The sequence below is a fragment of the Myxocyprinus asiaticus genome, chromosome 36 (assembly GCF_019703515.2).
Source record: "Myxocyprinus asiaticus isolate MX2 ecotype Aquarium Trade chromosome 36, UBuf_Myxa_2, whole genome shotgun sequence".
NCBI lineage: Eukaryota > Metazoa > Chordata > Actinopteri > Cypriniformes > Catostomidae > Myxocyprinus > Myxocyprinus asiaticus.
The window spans coordinates 20,455,541-20,469,731 of record NC_059379.1 but is presented as its reverse complement, the minus strand read 5'-3'; the positions used below and the strand labels follow the sequence as shown (position 1 = coordinate 20,469,731).

At 42.3% G+C, this 14,191-nt stretch overlaps 1 protein-coding gene across 1 annotated transcript in view; it reads right to left on the bottom strand.

Annotated features, from left to right (window-relative positions):
- Positions 1-14,191, bottom strand: part of LOC127427461 (outer dynein arm-docking complex subunit 2-like) — a 94,154-nt gene that overhangs the window by 11,153 nt on the left and 68,810 nt on the right. Inside the window, exons 18-19 of the mRNA XM_051675085.1 lie at positions 2,335-2,523; positions 1,789-2,010 (exon numbers count right to left, since the gene is read on the bottom strand). Of these exons, the coding sequence (XP_051531045.1) occupies positions 1,789-2,010; positions 2,335-2,523 (411 nt within the window). The remainder of the gene's footprint in view (positions 1-1,788; positions 2,011-2,334; positions 2,524-14,191) is intronic.

The window sequence follows — 14,191 nt, the reverse complement described above, 5'->3', positions numbered from 1 at the left end:
AGATGGGTTCAAAAGTCTCCAAATATCCGTAAGACCAAGATTTTGGTCAATGTTGCTCTAGGGGGTTTACACACTTTTGCTTCACTATGATCAAGGACTGAGTCCATCAAAAGATTAAAGTCTCCTCCCAATATTATATCATGAGGGGTGCCAGTGGTTTGCAGCATCCCATCAAGATCTATAAAAAAGCCCTGATCATCAGCGTTAGGTGCGTAAATATTAGCCAAAATCAACCTTTGCCCTTGAATTTCAGCTAAAACAATAATGACTCTTTAGTCTGTTTGAGACATTTGAATTGTAGATGTTTATTGTCTCTTATTCTTTTTAAACTGCTATTTGAATAAAGGAAATGTTGACCTGTGTTTCCTGGTTTGGGTAATAAAAGACCACTCAAACCTGAGGTTTTCAATGTAAACCTGCCACTCTAAGGGGCTGTTCACACCATACGAGTTTTTGTTTAGTTTATCTGCACTGTTTCTCAATTGTCTTTCTATGTAAACAAGCACTGGACGTCTTTGAACGTTGCCCCACGTATTTGTTTCGTTCAGCATCTTAAGCAGGAGCACCACGCTGTGTCAGGTTAAAATGAACTTCAACTTTTACAAACATGTCTCGAAACACCTACGTTCTGTTCTGTTTGTGGCTCTGCGTTTAGATTTTTTTAGTGCAAGGATGCATTCTGTGTGAACCGCCCCCTAACACAGCCACATCTTGAAATGATTGATTTTTAGTTCAGCAGATTTTATTTGTGCTTAGCGGAGAGCAGTTTTCCCCAAATAACCCTGTAAGAGCTAGAATAATCACATATAACACATAAATCCCTTTAGTTACTTGTAAATTGAGCAATTATTACGAAAATTTTAAAGACCATGTTAGGCATTGCTGTCTAACATAGTATGAATCTTTTGATTGAGACCCATATTAAGTGGCTTGAGTGTTTTGGGAGTGAATTCTAGAAACTGCCACTCAGAAAGTATCCCAGCAGTGTCCTGTCACTCTGGACCAGCGTGCCCTGCCAAAGACGTGCCACAGTCACATTCTGCTTCTTAGTCCCAGCAGCTTGCTGAGCAACCATTCCCCACGCAACAGCCTTTCAATACTCTGCAGCCCTGGCATGCTAGGGCACAGGGATAACTGCCGGACTGAAGCCCAGCATACATAATACTGTTTGTTGTGCTGAATTCCCATTTTCATAGAAAACGCTCTCACATCCGTCCACTCCCCCAACCAAAAAAAAAAAAAAGAAAGAAAAAGAGAAAGAAAACACGCCTTGTTCTCCTGCCCTCATTGCTCCAAAATAGTTAGAATATATCCTTTCAAAGCTTATTAGTGATGTTTTCACATGTCGCAAGCTGTGGTGTGCCAAGCCTGCTTTAACTATGGAGCCAGGTCTCAGCTGAAAACTTTTTTAGCAGCTAGCAATAAAAAATTAAAAAAATAAAAAATACATTATGGCACATAGTTACAACTTCTAAAGTGAAACATAGAGTGCCTTTGTAAAGAATTGTTGAAAATCTTGGCCACTTGGTAAAGATATTAATCCTCAACTTTTCACTTTGTCTGTTTCAGTTAGTAGTTATGGTAGTCTGTTTGCAATTTATAACATTTTGATGAGTTCAACACATACCTTCATACACCTTTCTTTAATGGACATACTCTGTGCAATAATTAGTCGTAAGATTTAAATAAAACTTACCTATATTATCACTTTGTTCTGTGGAATCAATTGTGTGATGTATGAGAAAGCAGTTGGTATAAAGTCAAACAAATAAAACTAATACAATGTACCTTGACAACCCCATTTTCGTGCATGGTAATGCAGTTTTCAGGGTCTTTAGAAAGCTCAAACAAAGCCCGGGCCGTGGCCTGGTGCACTGCAGGGTCTTTTGAGCAAAGGTAGCGCACCAGAGGGGCTACAGCACCAGCCTCCCCAAATGAGACACAATTCCTCCCCCAAGTACAGCAGCAGGTGATGGCTTCTGCTAGGTACCGCCGTAACTTATCGTCCACCTACACAGCCGCAAAACATAGGGAGAAAAAATCTTATTAAATAGAGTGCTGATTACACACTGAATAATAAAAACAGTACATTAGGAACACTTCAATAAAGGAAATAGTACAAATAGTACAATAGTATTATGTGTTTATATTATTTCTGCAGCCAACCAGTTGCATAGCTTGTGTTAGAAAAACATCTAATAGTTGACTCTTTGAAATGTGGACTTAATAGTTCCAGAAGAGATGTGATGGGGTTAGGAAATATGAAAAATATTATTAAAGGAGAATAGTATGAATGATATTGTATTTGTGAAACATGATTGGAGCAACACTCACAGTGTTGGTGAGATTGGCCAGCATGGGAACCACTCCATGGTCTGTAATAACTGCCAAGTTCTCCACATCTTTGGCGATTTTGGCAATGGCTGCGCACACGCTGGCCAGAACGTTTATATTGGGCGATTTCAGCAAATTAACAATGAGTTCCAAACCACCCACAAAAGAACGCACCATTTCCCCAGCATCCTGAAACACATACAGAGAAAAAAGAAATTGGGATGAGTGTGTGTGAATGTGTGTTTGTGTTAAGTAAATGTATGAGTGATTCTATAATAGGATGACTGAGGAGGCTATTATTGTGTTTATACATGAGTATGTATGTGTGTACAAAAAGTCATTTCCAGACTACAATCAGAGTCTGAAAATCATTAACCGAAATACTCAGTACAGTCAAATTTCTCTATATTTTGTTGAGACTTTGTTCACACTACAGGGGAAATATGACTTTTTCTTAAATCTGATTTTTTAGTTATCTGTATGTGGCCAGATCTGACTTTTTCTTTTAAGACTGCAGTTGCTTGGGGCCTGGAGTCATGAGTTCAAATCCAGGGCGTGCTGAGTGACGCCTGCCAGGTCTCCTAAACAACCAAATTGGCCCGGTTACTACCGGGTTGGTAGAGTCACATGGGGTAGCCTCCTCCCTATAATGTGGTTCTCGCGCTCGGTGGGGCACATGGTGAGTTGTGCGTGGATGCCGCAGAGAATAGCGTGAAGACTCCACACACGCTATGTCTCCGTGGTAATGTGCTCAACAAGCCACGTAATAAGATGCGTGGATTGATGATCTCAGACGCGGAGGCAACTTAGATTTGTCCTCCACCTCCTGGATTGAGGCGAGTCACAATGCCACCATGATGATTTAGAGTGCATTGGGAATTGGGCATTCCAAATTGGGGAGAAAAAAAAAAGAAAAAAAAAAAGACCGCAGTTGCTTATCCTGCAGTAACATGTCCACATTGGTTGTCATTGTAAAGACGCAAAGTTGTATAGGTATACCACGTGTAAGACTTAGCAATTTATGTTTTGCCATTGATTTTGTTTTCATAAGGGCTGTATCCAATTCTGAACAAGTGTTGTCCTCTGTTGACCTGCATTCCTTGTCCTTGTCATGCATGTTTGAATGAAGTCTTCTTGTCACAACACCTGATGTAACAAACTGTTGCACATTGAATGAAGAAAAACCACATCAAAGACTGAGACGCATTAACAAAAATCTGGTTGTAATCGTATTTTAAACCACCAACAAAGGATTTAATGTGTTCTTTCCATTTAATCTACAAAAAAAACTAAACAGATTTGAGTCAGATAGACAAAAAAATAAAAATAAAAATAATATATATATATATATATAAAGATTGTGAGATTCAACAGATTCTAAAACACAAAGTCATTGTACTCATTGTCACAAAGGAAAGCTGTTCATGTCAAACTGAGAGCTGAGTTTTGTCCCGACCAGAGGGTCAACCACACTACGTGCACAAAAATTGCAGCTTTAGACACTCTTTTAATTGAAAGTCCAGTAATTTTGGTGGTGCCAGAGTGTAAGCTGCATGCCACCATGGCACCAAGCTGTTGACACTGATTAGAAAATAGTATAGTGATACCTTCATTGACAGTACAGAGCTATATTATTATGGTTTTGGAACTGGATAAGGTCTTGGAATTGGATAAAGAGGAAATTCAGTGAACATGCCACATTTCCACCTGCTATTTCTACTGGATAAACACTTTTATGTAGATGACAAGGAATAATTATGCTGTAAATGTAAATTGATGTGTCATACAGAAGCACAGGCTGCCTCTTATGCCCTGATCATGTACAACACAATCCAACCATGTCTTAAGCTAATTTCTCCTTATTTTGAATTAAGGATGTTCAAAACTACATATTTTCCAAATCAAATAGTCGTGGGTTATCTATTAATTGTCTTTAGGAAGCTCTGTATAATTTGCCTGGTTTCAAATCAGACAAGTTTCTTGTAGCCTGTTTACATAAGACGCGTTCTTGAATGGAACAGAATGCAGGGGTCTCAAGTAAAAAAAATTAAAAGTTGGATATTTTAAATTTAAAATATAATTAATGTTGCGTCTTTAAAATGCAACATTATTCAAAATAGCACAAAATGCAATGCAAAAGATTGTCTGAGTGTGTATGACTGTAGCTATGATATACTGTATAAGTACCCGTTAAAGCACAAGCACACTGTCAGCACACATATTAAAACACCACCGCTAAAAGCAGCAAAACTAAAGAAGTATATATATCATGTTAAACTAATCAACAAGTTGACCACCATGACTCATTCCTACTATAAATTAGATAAATTAGAGAACAGCAGCACAAAGTCTAAAGCCCTGAACCTTGTGTAGTGCAGTTCTCTGGGGTTTCCTTGAGAACAATAAAATCTAGCCCTTTATAACCCTGTGTTTCATAACACAGCCTAACCCTAATAACCCCTTGTGTATACACAGCATAGTGAAAGGCATCCTTCTTCCCCCATGCAAACTTAGAAAGAGTAGACCCAGAGCAAGTCAAGTGCGTGGAGCGGGGTGAGGACAGCACCATCAGAGAGAACGTCTCTGCGCATGATCGCTATGGGACACCATCCGAGTGTCACGTGGTCTGAAGCCCTTATACAATCACACCAATTTATTGGCTGATGGCGCTTAAGCGACGCCCCCCAGGGAACTACGTCATGGGCTCCATAAAGGCACTAGCTTTCGCGCCATTGAGTCAGATTTTCTGCAAAAGGCACAAACCTATGCAGCTGCTAGAGAGTATGGCCAGCTCCGCAGCACCTCGCTCCCCTCAGGGAACCAAGGTTACATACGTAACCAAGACGTTCCCTTTTGGAGAACTCGAGCTGCATATGATCGCTATGAGAACTAATACATTCACGCCATGCGAACAGTAGCTGCCAACTGTCTAAGCCCGTGTGGCAAGCATATAGTGGCGCACAAGCGAGCTAAAGCATCTGAATAAAAAATAATTATGAATTTACTCCTGTTCCAACAGACAGAACCTGGGAAGCAGGAGTCAATAAGTCCAGGTCCCTCATCCAGGTTATAAAATCTAACAAATGTATGTGGAGAGGACCACCCTGACTCCATACAAATGTCCTCCAAGGACGCAAATTTAGCCAAAGCCCATGAGGATGCCATGCTCCACATAGAATGGGCTCGAATACCCAAAGGTGAAGGTAAACCACTCGCTTAGTAAGCACCCGAAATTTCATCAAGCCAATGGGACAGTCTTTGCTTGGACACCGAAACACCTCTGTTGTGGCCACCAAAGCACACAAGCAACTGTTCTGACTTATGCCACTGGCAAGTACGGTCAACATAAACTTGCAGCGCCTGAAATAGGCAAAGCATATGTAAACTTTCATGCTCCTCCAACTCAAATGGGGGAGGAGAGAAAGCCTGAAAATTAATAGTCTGCGAGCGAAACGACATAGAAATAACCTTGGGCAAATAGCCCAAACAAGGTCTTAACACAACCTTTGAATACCCTGGCCCAAAATCCACACACAAAGGACTGACCGACATGTAAATCACTGACTCTCTTAAATGATGCCAAAGCCACAAGCAGTGCTGTCGTGAGAGTTAAAAACGTATCAACAACTATTGTCAAGGGCTCGATCTGAGCACCCGAAAGTGCCTCTAAAACAACAGAAAAATCCCATAAAGGAACACGGATGGGACGGAAAGGTTTAAGCCTGTGTATCCTGTGCATAAAGCGAGAGACAAGAGAATGTCTACTGACTACTCGCAGGGAGAACACGTCTCACTCTGAACATCGCTAGACACTGGTGTAATGCACTGGTGAATGCAAGCTGGAGACACGTGTGCCTGCATCGCCTGCGAGTCCAGCTCCACTCCTAGAAACAGAGTCTGTTGACTTGGCAACTGGACGCTCTTGTCTAGGTTTACACGCAGCCCTAGATTCCTCAAATGGCTGAGAACGACATCTCGATGTTGGGCAGCCAAAGTCTCTGAGTGAGCTAACACCAACCAATCATCGAGATAATTCAAAACATGGAAGCCTTGAAGCCTCAAGGGCGTCAGAGCGGCATCCGTGCATTTTGTGAAAGTGCGTGGTGCCAGTGCAAGTCCGAACGGAAGGACACAAAATGGGTACGCTTTGCCCCTGAAAGTGAATGTGAGAAAACGCCTGTGCTTCGGAGCAATCTGAATATGGAAATAAGCATCCTTCAAATCTATTGTCACAAACCAGTACCCCGGCTGTACTTGTGACATTATTTGTTTCTGCGTCAGCATTCTGAATTCACATTTTATTAGGGTGAAATATAAACATCTCAAATTCAGAATGGGACACAAGCCACCATTCATCCGGGACCAGAAAATAACAGCTGTAAAATCCGCATTCTCTCTGAGAAGGGGGAATCTCCTCAATTGCCCCTTTTTCTAAGAGAGAGTGAATTTCCCAAATCAAAAATGGGGCTTCCCGAACAGAAACGTCTGTTGCAACAACCCCATTGAATACTGGCGGAGCCTGCCTGAACTGAATGACATAACCATGCTCTATCATTCAAAGTACCCAGTTCTAAACACCCTGCAACTGCTGCCAAGCTGCTAGATGGGCAGACAGAGGAATTAATACATGACTTTCGCCTGTAGCACTCTTGGCTTACTTTTGATGACTGCCCCACAACCAGCAACACATCAAAGGGGGGCCTTTGCACCTCTAATACTGTGGCTGGTTGAATGGGATTTATTAATGTTTCTGCCTTTATTATTTTCAGGCATAAATAATGAGCCTGAATCAGGAAACTGAACCAAATTCTGGTTGTCGGATGTTCAAGGCATGTACAACGGCGAACTCATCCCGATACTGACTGAAGGGCAAACGGGAGAAACAGATACGTTTATTTGGTCCAATATAGATCACTGAATGGGGGGCTCACCCTTCGTTACACAGCAAGCCCATCAGGCTTGTGTGTAGACCTAGATTTGAGGGAAACTTCAAACGAAGCTGGTGAATTCAAATGCATTCCTTAACACAACGCGGTTGGTTGGACTGCAAAACCATCGTGTGTAGATTCAACAGCTATCTAAAAAGATCGACATGCATGCTGCCATCGAAAAATCGAGCAGAGATAGAAGTGCATGTCTCTTCTCTCGCCAGAACGCCCATGTGATCCACGAAATGGCAGAAAGAAAAACAAGTTAAAATATCTTGCATCTCCTGAAAGAATCCCGTGAGAATATTGGCACAGATAAAGCACTCCGCCATTGGTTCGCCATCACTCAGTTGGGGAATATTCTCTTATTCCAGCCCCCTCGTTCTGCGGCCGGGCTTACCGGTCCATGCATGATTCCCTCCACTGTGAGCAGTGCTTTGAACAGGGAGGGGAGAGAGAAGCAGAGGCCACTCCTCCATTGCCTTATTCATGTGCATTCTCCCAGAACGACATGAAAAAGACAATAGGGACAAAGGGGCCCATTTTGTTTCCTTACCTTTCAATGTCAAATTCTCTCATACAGCGTTTTTTTAATGGTGATGGCTCGCGATGCACAAGGTCTCTTGCATACATTGTTCGTCAGAAAATGGAGGCCATAGAACTGGAACAAGTGGGGATAATACCTTGTGGTTGTGAGCCTTGACAAAGCGCCGTTGTCCTCGTCGTCCCTTGTAATGTTTGTGTCACAGTCTGTCTCCCTCATGTTTCCTAGAACTCCTATTTTGAAGTGTTTCCCTTGGACTACGTTTCCCATCATGCACTGCCCTCATCACTGTCATCTGTTTCCCATTGTTCTCACCTGTTTTCCATTCCCTCGTTAGCCCTTGAGTGTATATATACCCTCTAGTTTTGCATTTCTTTGTCAGGCTCTGCCTTCCATGGCTACGCCCCTCAAGCCTCCCACGGATCCGCCTTCCGTGGCTTCGCCCCTTGAGCCTTCCATGGCTCCGCCTTCCATGGCTCTGCCCCTTGAGCCTTCCACGGCTCCGCCTTCCATGGTTCTGCCCCTCGAGCCTCTCCTGGCTCCGCCTGCCTTCGTCGAGCCTCTCCTGGCTCCACCTGCCTTCGTCAAGCCTCTCCTGGCTCCGCCTGCCTTCGTTGAGCCTCTCCTGGCTCCGCCCTCAGAGTCTTCCAGCCCTGTGGCCGCCCTCCAGGCCTCCTGACCTAGTCCCGGCCCTGTGGCCACCCCCAAAACCTCCTGACCCTGTCCCCACCCTGTGGCCACCCCCCAGGCCTCCTGACCTAGTCCCGGCCCTGTGGATGCCTCCCAGGCCTCCTGACCTAGTTTCGGCCCTGTGGACGCCTCCCAGGCCTCCTGATCCAGCCCCACCCTGTGGCCGCCTTCCGGGCCTCCTGGTCCAGTCCCCGCCCTGTGGCCGCCACCCAGGCCTCCTGACCCAGTCCTGACCCTGTGGCCACCTCCCAGGCCTCCTGACTCTATCCCAGCCCTGAAGCCACCTCCCAGACCTCCTGACCCAGTCTCTACCCTGAGGCGGTCCCCCCAGACCTCCGGACGCAATCATTACCCTGGGGTCTCCACCTTGGCCACATGGCCATCTTCCGGGTCCCCTTCCTCACCAGTATCTTCCTGCCCTCCTCAGCCATCTTTGGGGTACCAGGAGTCGCCCTTTAAAAAGGGGGTTATGTCAGTCTGTCTCCCTCATGTTTCCTAGGACTCTTATTTTGAAGTGTTTCCCCCAGACTACGTTTCCCATCATGCACTGCCCTCATCACTGCCATCTGTTCCTCATTGTTTTCACCTGTTTTCCGTTCCCTTGTTAGCCCTTGTGTATGTATATATTAGAGCCCGATTGATATGGGATTTTTGAGACCGATACCGATTTTAGAGAGGGAAAATTCACAGATTACCGATATAGCTCATTTTTGAGCTGGAATGAAAACAGACCTTTTCTATGTGGACTGTGCACTGATTTTGCACCGATATGACTATGCAAAGGTACTCAGAAGGCTGCTTTCTTAAACAAATATTTTTATCAAAGAATATTTGACATTATTATTATACATTGTCAACAAATTCAAGAAATGAACACTGAGAAAATAAAAAATAAATACAAATACAATAAATAGCTTAATTAACATCAGTACTGTTAGTATAAGTCAATTGCTGACCATTTAAATAAAGAACAAAAATACAATAAATAGCTAAATAAACATCAGGGGCCGGTTGCACTAGCTACACATCCGTTACAACTTAGTCTAGTTGTGGCGAAAATGGGCACTAAGTCACAATTTATGCTCTATTAAATATTTATGAAGGACGTAACGCTACGTATAAACTAAATATATACTGCAGCCTCCGACCAGGAGTAACTGATGGAATAAAAAAGCAGACTGATATTTAATGACATCAGTGAGCTCATGTTTTGGTTGACAGGCATCAGTCCTTTCGACATATATGATGGTGTTGGCATTTACACACATTTAAATTTATGAGAGAGAGAAAAAAACGTACTTTTAAGCGGCTCTTCAGCATGAAACCAATCTAACAATGCCGTTTTTAGGGTGTGTCACCCGGTGTCAAGTTTCAAAATTCAAAATATACAGTTGTGCTCAAAAGTTTCCATACCCTGGCAGAAATTGTGAAATTTTGGCACTGATTTTGAAAATATGACTGATCATGCAAAAAAACTGTCTTTTATTTAAGGATAGTGATCATATGAAGCCATTTATTATCACATAGTTGTCTGGCTCATTTTTAAATCAGAATGGTAACAGAAATCACCCAAATGGCCCTGATCAAAAGTTTACATACCCTTGAATGATTGGCCTTGTTACAGACACACAAGGTGACACACATAAGTTTAAATGGCAATTAAAGGTTAATTCCCCACAACTGTGGCTTTTTAAATTGCAATTAGTGTCTGTGTATAAACAGTCAATGAGTTTGTTAGCTCTCACGTGGATGCATTGAGCAGGCTAGATACTGAGCCATGGGAAGCAGAACTGTCAAAAGACCTGTGTAACAAGGTAATGGAACTTTATAAAGATGGAAAAGGATATAAAAAGATATCCAAAGCCTTGAAAATGCCAGTCAGTACTGTTCAATCACTTATTAAGAATTGGAAAATTTGGGGATCTCTTGATACCAAGCCAAGTTCAGGTAGACCAAGAAAGATTTCAGCCACAATTGCCAGAAGAATTGTTTGGGATACAAAGAAAAACCCACAGGTAACCTCAGGAGAAATACAGGCTGCTCTGGAAAAAGACGATGTGGTTGTTTCAAGGAGCACAATACGACGATACTTGAAAAAATATTAGCTGCATGGTCGAGTTGCCAGAAAGAAGCCTTTACTGTGCCAATGACACAAAAAAGCCCGGTTACAATATGCCCGACAACACCTTGACACGCCTCACAGCTTCTGGCACACTGTAATTTGGAGTGACGAGACCAAAATAGAGCTTTATGGTCACAACCATAAGCGCTATGTTTGGAGAGGGGTCAACAAGGCCTATAGTAAAAAGAATACCATTCCCACTGTGAAGCATGGTGGTGGCTCACTGATGTTTTGGGGGTGTGTGAGCTCTAAAGACACGGGGAATCTTGTGAAAATTGATGGCAAGATGAATGCAGCATGTTATCAGAAAATACTGGCAGACAATTTGCATTCTTCTGCACGAAAGCTGCGCATGGGACGCTCTTGGACTTTCCAGCATGACAATGACCCTAAGCACAAGGCCAAGTTGACCCTCCAGTGGTTACAGCAGAAAAAGGTGAAGGTTCTGGAGTGGCCATCACAGTCTCCTGACCTTAATATCATCGAGCCACTCTGGGGAGATCTCAAACGTGCGGTTCATGCAAGATGACCAAAGACTTTACATGACCTGGAGGCATTTTGCCAAGATGAATGGGCAGCTATACCACCTGCAAGAATTTGGGGCCTCATAGACAACTATTACAAAAGACTGCACGCTGTCATTGATGCTAAAGGGGGCAATACACAGTATTAAGAACTAAGGGTATGCAGACTTTTGAACAGGGGTCATTTCATTTTTTTCTTTGTTGCCATGTTTTGTTTTGTGATTGTGCCATTCTGTTATAACCTACAGTTGAATATGAATCCCATAAGAAATAAAAGAAATGTGTTTTGCCTGCTCACTCATGTTTTCTTTAAAAATGGTACATATATTACCAGTTCTCCAAGGGTATGCAAACTTTTGAGCACAACTGTATATAGGATATTAAAATTAATAAATGTCTATTTTTCCAGCCTGTTGTATTAGTATTTATCACCCCTCATTTATTTTAGATACAGTTCCTATATATTATTATTTACACAGGGCAAATATACTATTTATTAAATCTACTTTTATTACGTATCCTATTTTAATGTCTGGAAAACCAGACTTTTAAATATTACATTTTGTAAATGCAACGACTGGAATTGTTTGGTTGAAGGGGGTACCAAACTGTGAATCCTGAACAAAACAGTTTGGTGAATACATGTTTACACATTAGCTTCCACTCAGCTGACAACAATGAAAGTAGCTACGTGATTAGCTAGTTAGCTATAAGCTCGTTGTCACGGAGAGTAAAAGATGGACTTTATTTACTTTCCAGCATTGTGTCTCACCAACTAGGCAACAGCGAATCATGAAATCAACACTCACCACACACAATCCACCACCGCACCGTTGTCTGCTGAGCTGCAAAAAGATGCTCTGATGTTTACCTTTCAATCTGCTACATTACTGACTGCACTGACAAACTATAGCTGGCTAACAGCAAACAGATGTGATAAACACGAGTATCATGGTTGTCAGGGACAGGGTTAACGTTATATTAGTTATATAAAATGATGGGGTAATTTTTTATTAACTTTCCAGTATGTATTTCACAAACTAGTTAGCAATTTAATGAGAAGAGATCGCTCAAATCCACACCGTTTAACTCCGCCCTGTCTGCAGAGCCACCATCAGTTCAGAGTCAGCTCTGTAAATAATTGAGTTGGACAAACTACGCTATGACACCAATTCTAAAGCATTGTTTTCTGCATTATATGTTCTGAAAAAAAGTTTTCATATCGCTGCATATCAGTAAAATATACGCCGATACCGATATATCGGTGAAAGTCTAATATCGGCCGACTGATATATCAGTAGTAGTACCCACTAGTTTTGCATTTTTTTTTCAGTTCTTGTTTGTTGCTTTATGAGTTCCTGTCTGTTTGTTTCACTTATCATCTTCATTAAAAGCCTGCATTTAGATCCAGCGTCTCCCATCTCATCTCAGCAACCATCCGTTACAGTTTGGGGGGTAAAATCACATTGAAATTGCTCTGAAATTTACACCGTGTCAACGGTGTCTTTATGTGTTTGCCACTAAAAAGGGAGAAAAATAACCCTCGCTTCGATGTGAGTCGCTAGAATCAAACACGGGTTTAGACAATTCATGCACCGAAGAACAGAAAATCTGACTCGATGGCGTGAAAGCGAGTGCCTATATGAAGCCCGTGATGTAGCTCCCTGGGTGGTGTCGCTTAAGCGCCATCAGCCAATAAATTGCTGTGATTGTATAAGGGCTTCAGACCAGGTGACGTTGCAATCATACACAGCTCGAGTTCTACGAAAAGGAACAGGGGGGTGAGGGTGAGAGGGCAGTCTCTAGTCATGCCAAAGGGTGAGCTCTGTGTTAGTGTGTATGGGCAGAAGAGGCAGAAACCAGAGAGGAGGAACCTGCGGCATGTCTTACACAGGAAACGGCAGGGCAGGAATACTGATGAATGCGGGGAAAGAGAGGGAGAGAAAAGCGGGAGCAGCAGAGGAAGTATGGCAGAGCCACCAGCTGCGGAGGGTCACTGAAGAACCCTTTCAACCCAGGGCCCACAAAAACATCCCCAACTAAGTTCCACATCAGCAAACACAGCACGAAGCAAGACGTGCAGAGAGGGAGGAAGAGGGAGAGAGAAAGAGAGAGAACGGATGAAACACAAACAGTGTACAAAAATGTAAGCCAAGCTGAAAAGAGGGAGAGGAAAAGGCCCTAGGGAGAAAAGGGGAAGAACAAGATTCTGAGTGTGTGAATATGAGAGAAGACGAAAATTAGGAAACTCTAGTCAACAAGGATTATAGCATTAAAGGAATAGTTCACCCAAAAATGAAAATCTCATCAATTACTCACCCTCATGCCATCCCAGATGTGTATGACTTTTTTCCTCTGTAGAACACAAACAAAGATTTTTAGAAGAATATTTCTGCTCTGTAAGTCCTCACAATGCAAGTGAATGGATACCAACATTTTGAAGCTCCTAAAAGCATGTAAAGGCATCATACATCGTCCATATCTTGGCAAGCAATATGAAAGTATGGGTGAGAAACAGATGAATATGCAAGTCCTTTTTTTACTATCAATCTTCACTTTCACATTCCTTTTCTTTTGGCAACACCTACTAGGCTGGGAGGACAATTTATAGTAAAAAAGGACTTAAATATTGATCTGTTTCTTACCAACACTTATCATAGCTCTTCTGAAGATATAGATTTAACCACAAGAGTGTTATGGATTTTTATGATGCCCTTATGCACTTTTTTGAGCTTCAAAATTCACTTGCATTGTGTGGACCTACAGAGCTGAAATATTCTTTTAAAAATCTTCGTTTGTGATCAGCAGAAGAAAGAAAGTCATACTCATCTGGGATGGCATAAGGGTGAGTGAATGATGAGACAATTTACATTTTTGTATGAACTATCCCTTTAAGGGAGTGACTGAGAGTATGATAGAAGAAAAAAAGAAATTATGTTTCTGTCATGTTCCAAACCCATATGACTTTCTTTCATCCATGGAACACAAAAAAAGATTCACTTTTATTGAATGGAAGAAAAAGCCATGAAAGTGTATGGTGACAGAGGAT